This window comes from Manduca sexta, chromosome 22, assembly GCF_014839805.1.
Source record: "Manduca sexta isolate Smith_Timp_Sample1 chromosome 22, JHU_Msex_v1.0, whole genome shotgun sequence".
NCBI lineage: Eukaryota > Metazoa > Arthropoda > Insecta > Lepidoptera > Sphingidae > Manduca > Manduca sexta.
In genome coordinates this window covers 5,779,164-5,795,859 of record NC_051136.1, presented here as the reverse complement: position 1 = coordinate 5,795,859, position 16,696 = coordinate 5,779,164, and the positions used below count along the sequence as shown (strand labels likewise).

General features: G+C 32.7%; 2 protein-coding genes across 4 annotated transcripts in view; one reads left to right on the top strand and one right to left on the bottom strand.

The window, feature by feature from the left end:
* LOC115443976 (cytochrome P450 4g15) overlaps nt 1–16,696 on the top strand; it is a 201,279-nt gene that overhangs the window by 172,748 nt on the left and 11,835 nt on the right. The gene's annotated exons all lie outside the window — the stretch shown is intronic.
* On the bottom strand, nt 8,277–12,140 carry LOC115443979 (facilitated trehalose transporter Tret1). 2 transcript variants are annotated; one of them, XM_037441361.1, is made up of 3 exons: nt 11,970–12,140; nt 10,687–10,818; nt 8,277–10,601 (listed from the first exon to the last, which is right to left on the bottom strand). In XM_037441361.1, the coding sequence occupies exons 2-3, from the start codon at nt 10,688–10,690 to the stop codon at nt 9,343–9,345; spliced, it is 1,263 nt and encodes a 420-aa protein (XP_037297258.1). In that variant the 5' UTR covers nt 10,691–10,818; nt 11,970–12,140; the 3' UTR covers nt 8,277–9,342. The 2 variants fall into 2 exon arrangements, with proteins under 2 accessions (XP_037297258.1, XP_030025455.1); XM_030169595.2 differs by having other exon boundaries at nt 8,298–10,601; nt 10,683–10,818.

Sequence of the window (16,696 nt, the reverse complement as noted above, 5' to 3'; positions counted from 1 at the left end):
GAGGTAACCGCCATGACATATACAGTAGCAACAACAATATACGGTGTATTACAAATGTAAACATTTCTTAAATACTATAGAAGCTATCATTGAATCTAAAATATAGTATAGTCAAAATGTACCTAACCAGTCAGGTATGTAAGAGACCTAATCTCTATTAATAAATATAACTATATACAGTCACAGTAACATCGCTAAGCTAAAAAAATTTAATAAACAAAGAGCCTGCTTTGTGTCATGAATCCAAGAATGTCTGTATCTATCTAGAACAGCGGTCGACAACACGCGGCTCGCAAACATTCTGGCCCGTAATTGTTTTGTAATAAGGCTTAAACATCAAAATAAATGTATTAAATTAAGTGTAAGCGCATCTAAAGCAGGGTTTTTAAGTTTATGTTTATGTATGGCCCAACTTTAGTTATTTTTGCCACCTTGTGGCACTTGCCTACCAAAAGGTTGCCGACCGCTGATCTAGAAGAACAAAGTACTAGGTTTACAGTACAGTATCTATGCGAACTCTGGATTTTGTACCCGGTATGGCGATAAACTGGCCTCCTTTCATATGGCTATCATATGATGGAAAAAAGGTTCACTAGTTACGCTTCTGCCTACCCCTTCGAAGACAAACAGCGTGGTTGTCAATTTAAGTAGAGTAACCACAATGTTGGTTAACGTGTCACAGTGTAACGAATTAAAATTCATATATTCAGTACCTTTTTAACCAGTTATATTAAGTTTTTTAATTAAAAAGAATACAAAGTGCCATACCTTGATGGTAATCAATGAAAAAACAACGCTAAGATAGACAGTCGGTGAAGCAAGAGAGACCCAATTACGAAGTTTAAAAATAGAACGAAGTCATGTGCAACATTTATTAGGGAAGTTTTTACCGAATTACTATGGTTGCCAGTAATAATACACTGCTTTCCGTTTTGAGTGCATTTAGAAACTTATTTGGATGAAATTTAAATAATAAGTTTTTATATAAAAATATTTACGCGAACAACAACATGTTTTTATCAGAGGCTAGGTAATTTTCGTGTTCTTATTGGGACTTAATGAGCAAATAAGACCACACAAAAGTCTTGTTTGTATATCTTAGTTATTAATAAACTAGCTTTAGCTTGCGGCTTCACCCGCGTAAAGGAGTTTTCCGGGATAAAAGTCCCGCTTAAAAAAGTATCCAATTTAAATATACATTAAAAGGTAAATATATGCTGTCGCGGACTTTTATTTAGAATTATTTAAGACAAACAATATAGGGTACATCCTCTTTGTCTAACAAGATAGTATTTTTTTCCGACTCACTTTATATGTATCGTTATATCAACCGGTATATATTATGACCAAATTACACAAAATCATTATAAATTGTAGCCTGTGTGTTATTGTGATGTATAACCAATATTACTTTAAAGTTTCATTCAAAACCGTTAAGTAGTTTTTTTCGTGAAAGAGGAACAAACATACATACATACATCCACACATCAATACATTCAAACATCCATACATCCATCCTCACAAATATAATATTATATATTTCACATATATAATATTAGTATGACAAAATTAATAAAATTATTTGAGAAATATAAAAACAATTTGCGGAAGAAAAAATTACTTGATTACCTTCAATTATGAAATCACGTAATATATAAAACATTAAATTAAATACAGGATCTATAATAAAACAAAACTTTTAATTTTATTAAAGTTATGCATTAAAAAAAAGAAATTGAATACATTCGATGAATACAACTTTTAGTTTTTAATTATGTTAAACGTATAAATATAAATATAATCCAATTTTATGTTAGAGATATAAAGTGACACCGTCACAAAAAGAAACAATTTATTTATTTTTATACAAATTTATTTGATCATTGAATATTAAATGAATTTATTTTTAGTGTTCAAAAATAAAAATAAATTAACATTTAAATTTACTCTCATATACTTGCTATTAATACATTCGAATACATTAACGTCATATTGTATAATATCTTTAACTTATTAGCTTTTTCTGTCTTGAATTTTAAATTAACTTTTTAATATCAAGAAATGTAATGTAACAATTCTATTTTTCGTTTTCTTTATCATGTATTTTAGTAATTATGAAGTACTAATGTTTCGGTAATGGTGGATGTTGTAATCGCCTTAAACGAGCGTTACTTTTAAATATTTTTCGGAACTCATTATTATGTACAAAATATTATAACAACTACTGGCTGACCTATAATAATAAATAAATAACACACACACATACGTAGCTTATGAAAAAAGTACTTATAGCATGCATGGAAATATGTATATTCTTCCATGCATAGTATACATGAAGTATATAGAATGGAAAGTAAAGCTGCATACATGTATATACAATATAAATATATCTTAACTTTCCATATACTAAGCCACATCAATAATTATTATTTTATAACATTTAATTCCACATCGTTATATGTATAAGTATTGATATATTTAACCATAAAATTATAATAAAAACACCCAATAATTCAAAAATTAATTTATAACTTCACACGTAAATACAAATTATTACGTTGTTTATTACTTGTTATGTTCATATTAAGAAGAATTGCGTCAATTGAATCGTAATTTTATCATTAGGCAATTAACGGGTACGTATTTGTTATCTCTAATGGCATTGGAATAGAATTTAGTATGATTTTTTAAGGGCACGGGTGAGGAACTGTGTCACCTACAATACAAAAAGCCCTAGCAACTACTACTAAAGCAATCATGGTGCGTAACCGACTTTTAAGTGCTTCTACTTTGTACTTTATTGCTGTTAGAGTAAGACTTTTATTCCTAAACACATTTAGACTAACATATCGAAAATGTGTTGTGGAACGATGCGACAATTACAAAAATACAACCATTCGGGTTGTGAATAAAATATGACTTAAAATACCGATAACGGCGATAGCCTAGTTGAGTGTGGAACGGACTGCCAAGACGAATGTCCGCAGGTTCAAATCCCAAGGGCACACACCTCTGACTTTTCTAAAATCATGTGTGTATTCTTTGTGAATTTATCGTTCGCTTTAACGGTGAAGGAAAACATCGTGAGGAAACCTGCACATCTGCGAAGTTCTCTATAGGAATTTCAAGGGTGTGAAGTCTACCAATCCGCACTAGGCCAGCGTGGTGGACTAAGGCCTAATCCCTCTCAGTAGCAGAGGAGGCCCGTGCTCAGCAGTGGGCAAGTATATAATACAGGGCTGGGCTGATATTATTATTACTATTATATTAAAATACCGATTTAGGTAACTTGCCTTGCTTAGTTTCTTATTAAGTACATATCATGATGAAGCATTTATATCATCATGAACTTTGCTCAAAATATCTTATAACTTACGAAGCATTTACATTACTATAAAATATGAAATCTTAAAAGTTGTTATAAACAACTAAACATTATACCATACAGGAAATAAGACTCCCAAGTAGTCCTCAAAAATATTATATAACAGCAAACACCGTTGCATTTCAACTAGATATACCACCAACATTAACTATGCACATATTATTAATAAGAATAAATGGTCCAAAACTACACCAGCCCCTACAAAACACCGGAATCACGCACATAATACACATGGCTTTTGATATACGTCAAGCTTGTTTCCTTTGACAGCGATCACGTGTCGCGGAAAACTAAATTATTCAAAACAAATGTTCACGCAATGAACATGTTAAATATTCATTGCACCATTGAATTCTAAAATACGATGTGTAATAATAAAAGTCTTTATTATTGTTATACAGCTGTCTAACAGTTCGAAGTACTAACACACACATTACTACAAACAAATAGTGCGCAAGAAGATCCAATGGGTTAAGTCAAATGCTCAAATTTAAACACTACTGTTAATTGTATGATGTATGATACAGCCACACTAGAGTAAATGTCTCATGTATTATCGCAATTAAATCGTTTAAATACTGTGCAAAATGACGCAGTTAATAGTGACTGCAGTAGGATATAAACTATAATCTAATGTAACCAAAAGGATAAAATAATTAATGCCAACGTAAAATTCTCACGGTACGTAATATATTACTTGTGGCAGCCACACACGGCAACGATTTATCGTAGCGATTTATCTGTGCAATACGTTTGCGCAGTTTTATCGAAAATGATATGTATGATGTGAATAGATGATCGACGCAGATTTCGACAACTTGTGGAGAATATAAGAATATGAAAAATCGTTGTGGTATATAGCAGGAATATAAACTATAACTGTGCAAACTAGAATCGTTACGATAAATCGTAGAGATGTGATCGGGCATTATGAGTCATGACTATTAGCTTTGTCGTGATTAATGCGATAATTAATGTTATTAGAGTCAGTGTAGTAGTGGGAAAGGGTCCATATAACCCGATTCTTGCTGGCTTCCCTTTATGTAGAATTTAATGGTCAATTCTCTTTATTTTAAAGGTATTTTTTTACATTTTTACATATACATTTAAAAAAAAACATGCATATAAAAATATAAAAAATGTATGACCCTCCGATGACGAAGCGCAAGACCCAGGCCACCGGCGGTTAGGGATTCAAAGTGAGGAATCTCCTCACAATGCGCGCCGTGTCCAGCAATACTGCCTTCTGCATCTGGCCTCCGACCCAACGGCCAATTGAGAGCTTTGAATTTAATTATCATTAGAACGATTTGCAGACCGCATTTTAGTATATTAGTACCTATATGTTGTGTAGGTTCCATTTAGGAAAATTTCACCTTTTGCCAATGCAGTACAGCATTAAATTAAGAAAGAATCCATTATCATGTGACATAATATATCACAGTTTTAGTACGTCCATACAAGACGTGATTGCGTAAGATACTTTATCAAATCTGAATAAATGTCGGCAATATCTTGTTGCAAAGATAACAACTGCCTATTTTCTTAATTCTTGTAATGTCTCGTCTTATCTTACATGGAATCTTATATGTATATTGATAAAAAAAAGTTGCTAAATTTAAAACATAATAGACTAATAAAATTTACTTTGTAAAAACCTGTTGCATATTAATCTATATTATCTAGATACACATGTTCAATCTTCAAACAAAATGTTGAAAGATTTATAGTATGGGAAGTACGGTGAACAAGAATATAATATGCTAACGTTAGCGGTTGTATACATAATGCCTTAGTCACTGAAGGGGTAAGCAGAGGCGAAACCAGAGCAGCCATTTTTTGACAAATGTGTTTCGTCATGTGGGCACGAATTTAAGACTCCGGGCATTGTAGAAAAACTCAAATATCTATGCCGATCCGGGATTCGAACCCAGGACCTCACAGCAGTAGCGAAATCGCTCGCTACACGGCTGTGCCACCAAGAGAGTTTATAGATATACATTTATAATCTATGAAACATTTTTTTTATGTTTATACACCTTTGAATAATATTGACGTTCACATTCGTCACATACATCATCATAGTTTATAGATACTTATTATTTCTGATACGGTTAAGTTATGTTTTTTTTAACAAGAAAATTTCTACATCTCTTAATGCTACCATAACAATAAATAGTTATAATCATATCTTACAGACAATCGAAATCCGTTTTACACTTATCTGCAAGTATTACAATCGCGGTCATATTACCGAGACATTGACAACAGATAATAATAATCTTTAATTACTGTTTTATATCAGTGTCTTTTATATATGGCGTATTCCTTGATATCATTATTTAATATTTTTATTGGAAAACATCCGATAGAATCACTTCAAAAATAAGAATGATATCAAAAAAATATTCTTTAAAACAATAGACATGCATCAAAAGGTATTCATATACAAGTTTGATATCAAAAATTTCTAATACATGAACTACAACTGACAGACGTTATAAAGGGGTATTCATATTTATTACACCGTTGTTTATAATTTCACGGGCAACTCCTACTTCGAAGGGGCAAGCTTTTACTTTCTAGTCAAGGTTTTTTATCTGTTCCACTTCTAATTGATAGCACGTGCATGGTTTCCGTTCAGCCACGTGTCCCTTTGTGAATTATTAAAATATTCATTCCGCCCTTACTCGACCGTGGCCTAAATTCCAACATTATATGCACGAATTCAAATACACAGAAATCGAAAATGAAAATAGAGGCAATTTGACTCATTCATTATCTCATTCGATAGGGTTAATTGTCGCTGTGGGCTTATTTGAATATCTTTTGTTAGTGTGATTGATAAATAGCTAACTATGCTTTGAAAACTGATAAAATGGCTGATGACTGATTATATAATGATGTAACTTAGAAAATACATAAATAAAATTTGTTATGTCCCAATTGAAAATCACCTGCGACAGCAATTTGTTTGCGTTGATTTTTCGTTTCATTCGTCGTAAAAGTGCGTCGCTAAAAAATTTCCAGACTAACTAATAAATTTATTAATATCTGCTTAAACAAACAAGGGTTTTTACCAAAACGTCAAAATTTTATATCAGAATATTACGTTTTAATCAAAATAAAATGTGACACTCAGAGATAGGATTATTTTCTATTTATAAGAGATTTGAGCGACTAATAATTTCAAACACTACCTCTACATCTAAGCTCTGCATATAGTCACTTTAAATAAAAGATAAAATTCCGCGAACTACTCATAACTAGACCTTATTTATGATGACTCAGAATAAAATCAACACAAACAGATGAGCACAATCGTTATTACCCAGACATGTCGCAATACATCTAATTGCACTCAATAGCTGCGATAAACTGATTTAATACTCATGTTAGGACTTAGTTATAATATAATTAAGGATATAATTAATTATAATAGTCATTCGCTTACGCCACATTGATAACTCAGTGATCTTTGCCACTACGAATTGTTTTGGACACAAGTGGTCCGCTAATGGGATAACACGGGCAATATCATGACATTTGGAAAATAGTTATGTAATGGACCAGCTCGTATGAGGAAGGAGAAAAACCACCGCTGGTTTTGAGATGGAGTGAGAAATTGTTATTCTTTCATTTTGAATCCCTAATCCTTTCCTTCAAAGGCCACAGAGCTTAGACGATTTCCATCGAGTATTCCGTATTCGCTTTGTTTTAACGGTAAAACCTTGGTCGACATTATATTTGGAGTGTGCGCTTACCGTCAAGTGCAATGAAGTCACTATCCTTACCATAAAAACCACCTCATTCTTAAGACACTACAAGAGCCCTGCCATCTGTCACAGCATGTACACATTCATTAATAACTTCCTCACACTTTACTTCATAAACACGTCGGGTCTTCATCCGAAAATAACTAAATCCACTCTCCATATGGTTTCCTCGTTGTTTTTGTTGATGCGCGACAAAAACACGTCGCGTTCCAACGTGGGAACCTCTGGGATGCAAAAAATCTCCCGCAGATGTTGGCGAATACAAGTTCCTGGTCCGTGTGTAATGTTTTTAATGCAGACACGTGCCAATTGCCATCTCTAACTGACTGTGAAATAGCCTATATTGTTTATTGCTTGTGCATCGAAGAAGAACGCCCTTTCGTGTAAACAAATTGTATTCTTAATTATTAGGTTTTGCAGTGCGTGGGGTGGAATTATCAGGAAGCTTTTATTATTATATTATGTTGTTATGATAAATAATGTACTCGAGTTTGATTTGAAGGAGTAGTTTGACAAAAGTAAATGCACAAGTTGCTAGTTAACCCAAAACTAAAACCCAGAACTATTGCTGATCCTATTGACAAAACACATATCCTATTTAAAAAAACGAAACGGTTTTACGATATTCGGTTCCTATAACAATATTTTATTATTGAACAGAGAACGGTGCCAAATTACATAAATACTTCGAAAAGTGTTTTTATCTATCTATAATTAAGTTTGCTACCTACCAATTTCGTTCTTTCAATATACAGAATCAGTTTATTTACACGAATGCAAATGCGCAATATTCCATTTTATCAATTCATATTGAATAATTATTATTTACAATAAAATTGAAAATGTTATTGAGATATCGACATTTGCCTCATAACTATTTAAATTCATGTATCTCCCATACTGACATCTATTCATCTGTCAAGTTACTCCGTTGAATTAAAAACTCTACTTTAGAAATTAAATGGTATTGTTTTATTGTCTTAGAGTTAATTTTATTGTATTCCTGTAAAGGAATATCAAAGCAGACACTCATTGGTGGACTGCTTGTTGTTTGCTTCTGCGATTTAGACAGAGTTAAAGAAATTAATTCCGGAAATCAAAGGAATAAAAGCTTGTTTTATTTTAAAGAAAACACATTTTAATTCGAGAATCATTTTAATTTATAATCTTGGTGACTGCAATTTCCTTTGTTACAATATGTTTTATATGAATCATATGATAATTTACTTGTATAGTCGCGATTCGAAAGGTTATTGACTTCGAAATATATCTAAAAATATTTATATTTAAATTTGAAACACCAGAAACATTAATTAGGTGGACAAAATATGTGCACAATATAAAAACTGAGGTAAAAATAGGAGATCATGACAATAATTCAACTGGTCATCACTACTATTTTTTGCAGTAACTTCTTACTCGTTATGGCACTGCTTTATAATTAATACATGAATAAAAACTTTATATCCCTTTTTAGCACATTGCCCGCACAGTAGTGTGAGATTTGATATAATTAAAATTGATATTGAGAAGGAATGCACAAGTATTAAATTTTGTATATGTGTTAAAAATACAAAAAATTCGACAAAATTTCGACGAATGGATGACCACTAAGATTATATGAATTTTCCCATTTAAGTACTCTAAAATACAACGAACTAATGTTTTCTACTTAGAGGTACACATTTCCTAAATATCATTATTACTTCTTAAATGTCATTATTATAATGTTATGATAAACTTTAATTACTATGATATGCCAAAAATAATACATAGTAACATATTGAGAAAACATAACATTTCTGACTTTGATAATGATACCCAATGATATTGCAAAAACTGTGATGCCGCAATATTTTTCAATAGAACAAACATCACTACAGCGTTCTTAGCTTAGTTAAAATCATGTATATATTTTAAAATGATACAAAACCGCGGAGTATTGGCTTATAACTGATAACGATAATGATAAACATGTCCTTATAATAATCAATTAGTAACATTACACTTATTTTACTAGGTTAAATAAATTCATTATCTACTTAACGATGTCATTTTGAAACACATTTCACGTAATTAGACTAGTTATTTACATAATTTACTAAATGTTTTCAAATACTACTCACAATTAAGCGTTTATTTATCTACAGGCATTTATAAAGCTTTTATTAACATCCCTTTTCATACATGATTATCGTCTTTAATGTTATTCATCGGCTTTTTCTTGCCATATCTGAAATATTCTTCTATTTGTAATAGAGTTTTATTCTTCGTCTCTGGTAGGAAGAAGTATAAGAATATCGTACCACACAATGTGGACACACCGTAAAATAAGTAAGCGCCATGATGGCCTATGCTCTCGAACATAGCGGGGGCCGTTTTTACTGTTCCAAAGAATGCTATGGATGTCATCATCACACTTACACCAGAACCCAAACCTTTGGTTTCCACTGCAAACAGTTCACCAACCATATTCCATGGAAGTGGAGCTATACCCAAATGAGAAACTGTTATATAAAACGCCATCAATCCTAATGAAACGATGGCTGACTTGTGATGTATCGTTCCGTTTTCTAATAAATACAAATACAAGGCTAAACCGATCAAAGATATACACGTACACGTGCCACTGAACAACGCCATCGGTCTTCTACCAGATTTCCTTAACAAAACACAGGCTATTGCTAATGATACACATCTTAAAATATCTATACTTAACATAGCAACATATTCGTGAGACCGGCTTGAACTATTACCAATTAACACTTTCATCATGTCTGTCGTATACGCACATATCACATTTACTCCTGAGAGTTGCGTGGTCGCAAAAAATACCGTCATGATGGCTAACGGTTTGTAAAATTCCGGTTTCTTTATATTCTCTCTCAACATTTCAATCTTGCCCCTAGTCTTGTCTTTCTTTGTTTGCTCAGCCAACATTTTATCCAGTTCATTCTTCATAGCAGCACTTGCTCCTCTATACCATTTGAAAGAGGCAATACAATCGTCAATTCTGTTTCTTGATGCCAGCCAGGCAGGTGACTCTGGTACATTGAAGACCATGATCCCACCAATCAATGGAAATAGTCCACATAAAAGTGATGCGTAGCTCCAGTGTAGAATTGTTCCAAATAAATGTGATAAGAACACACCAACAGCTATACTCAACGATAAGGAAGCTAAAAAGAAGCCTCTATATATAGGCGAGCTGATTTCTCCAACGAAGACTGGTCCGAGCGGGCCGAGCCAACCCTGGCATATCCCGGTGATAAATCTTCCAATAAGAATCAAAGATATTAAATCGTTTGCAAAACCGATGATAGCCCAGCCGAGTATGAAGAAAATAGATAACGCCAACATTGATCTTCGTCTTCCAAATCTTTCCATTAAATATCCGGATATCAAGTTACCGAAGAATAAAGCCAAACAAGATATCGCAGCTGAAAAAAATAATTATAATTAGTAAAATGATAATTTACTAAAACGATATCATCCAAAGTAAACAAAATTATAACACGTACCTACCCATGATACCAGTTCCACGGAAAATTTATGTTTCCCCTTGCCATGTTTCAATTGAGGTATGAGAATAGCGGCTATGCCCGAGGTCGCGCCTGCGCCCAGCGTCATCATGAAAACGCCAAACGACATAAAAGCCTGAAAAAAAGATACTAAAAGTCAATAAAAACTTGAATTGTTCTTATTGGTACCTAAAATACCAGAAAAAAATTGGACAAACAATGACGGGGCGTTAGGTATGTCCTCCGACGAACTTGGACACATATTTTATCTTTTTTTTATTGACTTTAAATTGCTGCTTTTGTTCTTTAAATATTTTATATTCTCGTTAATAGTTTTTACTTATAAATTCCGAAAATGGAATACGATTTTGCTCTCCATAATTAAAGTTCACAAGGCCAGGGGCACGTGTAACCCGACATTATCAAATAGTAAACAATACATAACATAAATCATTTAGAGCAATACACGCTTAACAACGAGGACGGCTGTGATGACACGTCAATATAATATTGCGGAATTAAATATTTTTCATAGAAATTAGAAATTAGAGCACACATATTTAATTAACGCCAAACCAAGTCAACAAGTTTCGACACGATGCTATGGTAAGAAATTTGCCATAATTTAGCGGTTGAATCTATGTTCGTACGGAATTTTACAAATATAATGCGTATTATTCATTTACAATTTTATTTCTATAATTACCAAAGAAATTTTCCCTAATTAAACAAAAGTGTTTGAATTTGTTTATATTCTATTTAGATGTAGATTATTTATCTTTATTATGAATAAATAGAATTTTAAATATATTTCTATTTTTAAACTGAGCTCAAATACACGATTTTTATACATGTCATGGCACTGAAATATTTTAACACGTGCAAGCTGTCGGTAAGTTGTTTATTTAACATGTAAATCACGCGATTTAATTAAGTTTTATGACTAAAGCTGGTCCCAAAGCAACCGTTCACTTTCAATTAATATTTTTTAATTTTGTTAATACATGGCTATCATTTTTACATTTCATTATATAAAGGAACGGCATTTTACCACTTTTATCACTAGTCCCTATATACCATACAAAAATTATGAAATGACATTAAAATTCTAGCAAAGTCGTTATTTTACAAATATTAAAAAGACCTATTCCTAAAACGTCCATTTTTCGTTTTTACTTAAATAAAAATAAAGTCACTCCCAATTTTTAACTGCTGTATCAAATTGATCACATAATAGGAACGTTCACAAATAACCACACATCACATAACTTAAAATTTTGTTCACACCTGTCTTCGAAATGGCGATGGACTATTGTCACTATTATAATCGTCTTTATTTTCATTTTCTTTTTCCGTATCATTTTTATTAATTTTCTCTAACTCCGGCACCCGACCGTCGTCCATCTCGAAATGATGCCGTGACACTGCATCATACATTGTTCGAACAGGGACTTATGAACCTCTAAACACTTGATGAGATTGTACTTTATCTTATCATTATTAGTAGACTTTAAGTTAGTGTGCGGGCCAGTGGCCGCGGCGTACGCGCATCTTATGACAAATATACATAATATTGTAAATATTTGTAGTCCAAGAAACTTGAATTAATGGCCAACCTCTTTTATAGTAGTACGAAAACAAGTTATGTTAATGCCAAACGTTACCAAAACTGATCCGAATGCAGTTTTTGACCCTAATCAGGTAGAGAAGAATGACTCAATACCTACACGTACTTGACGTGAAAACCTGTCAAACAACATGACAGTTAGTCATGTACTGGGTATGCAAATACAAATTGCATTATCGTTGTAAATACACAAACATAAATGACGATGAGAAGAGTCATAGAGATTGTGTTAATAATGTAATATGGTTAGTGTTTTAATTGCCTACTTAAGCGCTATACAATTAATATAAACAATAAAAACAAGTGACATCAAACAACAAATTCATCTGTGGCGCATAAATAAAAGAAGCCTAATAGAAAGGCAACTGAAAATGTCTGAAACGAATGTCAATAATATCTGAATAGTACCATTAAAAAAAATATTGAAAGCGCCTACTCGTATTTTATAAGCAAAGTGTTTCGGAACATTGCCATAACGATTTGCGAAGGCGCTGATTTTAAACTTAGATTTCCCTTTTGTGACCAAAAAGGTGACCGTACTACAAACGAGAATATCAAATATTACGAATTATCTATATTAATTAAGGTAATTGCATCTAATAAGGGCCGGGTTTTTGGAAATCCTTATAAATCAATTTTGGGAAGTGAATTGCTATGTAAGACATTATGATCAAATAAACCGTTTTTATGTGAAGAGTATACATTATACAAAAACAAGGCAGCAGTGGCCAGTTGCTTACAAAATAAGTTCTTTAAAAGATTGTCTATAGTTCTTATTGGGCACTGGCGCTCTAAATAAGGTCCATAATTAAACTGCAGGAACTTAGGCATTATATTCCAAAAAAATCACATCTTAAGAAAGCATTGGTTTTAAACTACCATTAAGTTCGTGGATTTCGTATAATGAAAAGGAAATTATTATAAATTAGTGTCGTGGGCCTTATAAATTATTAAGAAATGTATATATGTAACAATTATTTTATTTTCGAGTTATAGATGAAACAAATTGTAGTTTTATGCTATTTTTTATTGATTCTAGCTAAGAAAATCATAAAATGTACTAATCAATCAGTTTTTTCTGTTTTTGTCTTTGGACCTTATTGGGTATTACACTTCTTTACTCACAGTCTGGACCTTATTAAGTGCTTGAAAATAACAAATATGACAACCACTGCACCTAGTAACCTAAAGATTAAAAACAAATATGCATGTATATTTTTATTGTACTTATATATTTTCTAGTATATAATACAAGGCTGATATTAATATTACTTTTTTGTATTTTTTGGCTTGGACCGTATGTTTCAGTTTAATTTTTTTGCTTGGATTTGATTCTATCTGGTTTAATCTTAAGAACTTTAGGCGACTTCTCTTGCCCTTCATTTTTGACCATTAGTATTGTTGTTATAATTTTTAGTCTGGCAGGGCTTTTAGTATTATTGCTTGACTTTTTTGAATAAATCTTTGGTTATTTTCAGTCTGACGTAATTTAATGCTTTTCGTCTCGGCTTTGCCTTAGTTAGAAACTCTTTAAAAGTTGACTCTTGAATATCAGATATTTTTTATTATTCTGATAGTGGCATGACATCATCAAAGCTTTTCTTCCATTTTCATCACCACGCTTCCAGATTTTATATGATTCTTCAATGTTCGCCGTGGTATGTTGTAGTTTATAGCTATTGCACACTCAGATATTTCGTTGTTTTTTATATCATCCTGAAAATCAGTTTGAGACCATCCTGCGCCCCAATTTCTATTTTGCAAAGGATCTATTCTTGCCTTTACTAAAAACAATATACTTATATTAATGGATGAACAATCATTAAAATAAAATGAAAAAATACTTTTGACAAAAGGTAGGTATTGTTAATTTGCGTAAATAAAATTTTATAAAACTTGAAAGCGAAAAAATCCAAAGCAAAAAATATGTTTAGACAAGTGGTTTTTTTTTGTGCATAATATACTGAACTGTCGTTATCGTAGCAAAAAAGTGCCATGTGCTTATTCGCACTTTTATAAATAACGGATCATGCTTATTTTAAAAATAAGTACCCCTAATAAAGTCCGGCCCTTATTGGGCTGAAAAAAGTGGACCAACATAGGCACTTAGATATGTCCTGAAAAAAACAAACAAAATCGAGATAAAAAAGCAATAACTTTGGTAACTTACCTTGCCAATCCATGTTCTGAAAGTATGTTAACATTACTATTTCAGAATTATGACAAAACGACAGGGTTTTAGTACTAAAACACAGAAAATTTAATCAGAACTTTTATAAATTGAGACACTTTGACCGCCTCTGAGGCTACACACAGTGGCACTGACAAAATGGTCGGCACGAAAGCAATGAACGTCGGTGCATTTTTGTGATTGGTTACTGGGGAGGCGACGCGCGGTATCCGTTTTAATTTAAGTATTAACTGCGTAAAGTTTGAAAAGATGGACCTTATTTGGAACCGGCCCTTTTTAGACGCACCTACCTTATATTTTATAGTCAACGCTAGGAATATAATAATACTATTTTAGATAAGCAAAACAGTAAAGTCAGAAAGAGGAAAACTTTTTAGAATCCCAATGAAACGTAGTTAACAGCTAAGGAATTTCACGCTTTGTTCAAGATTCAAGCCGATCCATTGCGTAAACAAATATCAGCGGCAGTGTATGGAATCTACCCACTGCCTCTACCATTATCTACTCCAAAGAAACAATTCGAAGACAACTTTTTTAGGATACAAAAAACATTATTTTTTGAAATCTCTAGTTTCAAGTTTTTCATGAATCATAAATTATATTAAACTGGATTTTTCGCTTCAGTAGGGAGATACTATGCTGTAACTGTATAAAAAAGAAAGAAAATTATAATATTGAAATAATTAAACTTTTAAAATGTATGCTAACCTTGATTGCATTTGTCAAATGTCAGTCACTCACTTTACATAATAATTATTACTTTTTTTTCGAATATAAAAAAGACATTATCATTAAAATTATATAGGAATAGGCGTAGAGAACTAAAACACCAGTCAGACTAAGACAGATCTTCAAATCAGTCAATGAAAGATTATTTGTAGGGTTTGCAGTGATAGAGCCACGATGAAGTCAAATTTATTTACATTGACTATAATCTGGTTCGATGCTCATCGATAAATTTTAAGGCAGTATCACTGCCTTAAAATTTAGTATAATTTCAGCCCTGTATTATATACTTGCCCACTGCTGAGCACGGGCATCCTCTACTACTGAGAGGGATTACGCCTTAGTCCACCACGCTGGCCTAGTGCGGATTGGTAGACTTCACACACTCTCAAAATTCCTATAGAGAACTTCTCAGGTAAGCAGGTTTCCTAACGATGTTTTTCCTTCACCTTTAAAGCAAGCGATAATTCACAAAAAGTACACACATAATTTTTGTTTAGAAAAATCAGAGATGTGTGGCCCTTGGGATTTGAACCTGCGGACATTCGTCTCGGCAGTCCGTTCCACAACCAACTAGGCTATCGCCGCTATAATTTAGTAATGTAGTAGAATAAATTGCTATTACATTTTGTTTTATGATAAAGACTTAGATTCCCTGATATCTTTTGTTTTAAAGCCGACAGCACATCCCAATGTTGATGGTAGGATATATTTTATATCCGCCCGAATAGAGACTACCGTACACAAGGTGATAAAACCCGCCATAGTGACCCAAGTACGTGTATTAGTCTGCGTGTATCCGGTTCCAACAGGCCGGCGTAATTGTGTCGACTGTCGAGCGGCAATCATCTCTCGTCAGTCAACATTCTATTGGATCTTACTCCACTTACCATCAGGTGGAGTATGATCACTTTGCCATGCTCGTATAAAAAGAGCTACTAATAGACCACCTCGTCATGCTAATGTTAGAAGAGACATTGGTACTCGTGGTACATAATAGGGTACCGGACTCATGTTTGTTCTTTACTATTATCAAATATTTACATAATATAAATTATAACACAGAAGGAATTATTAAAATCCGGTAAAAAATCAACAAGTTATAAGTCTTTGAATTTCGGTGGAAGGGGTAATTACCCCCGTATAATTTATAGTCAATTGACTATAAACAGAAAAGAGACGAAATATCCACATGTGACGTCATCGGGAATAACGACGCGTGCGAAAAAAAGAGATGAAGCGATATCCCCACATCGCGCCTACTTCTGCACGTTACAATATTTTAAATATGAATTACTCGCTCATTTTTTAACCAATTGTGATGCAGTTTTCGCAGGAGTGCTTCTTTTTCGTATTATTAACCATTACATATAGAATAATACACAAAATCAAGCATAGGCCGGTCCCCTATTATCAACGATGGTACCGCTTCAGGCGAAACTAACTTACTTCAACTAAAACTCTACAACC

Excerpts from the sequence above, each read along its gene's own strand:
- LOC115443979 (XM_030169595.2), bottom strand. The coding sequence starts at position 12,119 with ATGTATGATGCAGTGTCACGGCATCATTTCGAGATGGACGACGGTCGG. Across the intron at positions 10,819-11,969 it reads CATCGCCATTTCGAAGACAG|GCTTTTATGTCGTTTGGCGT; the intron begins GTGTGAACAAAA and ends TCTTTTTTTCAG. Across the intron at positions 10,602-10,682 it reads GGAACTGGTATCATGGGTAG|CTGCGATATCTTGTTTGGCT; the intron begins GTACGTGTTATA and ends TATTTTTTTCAG.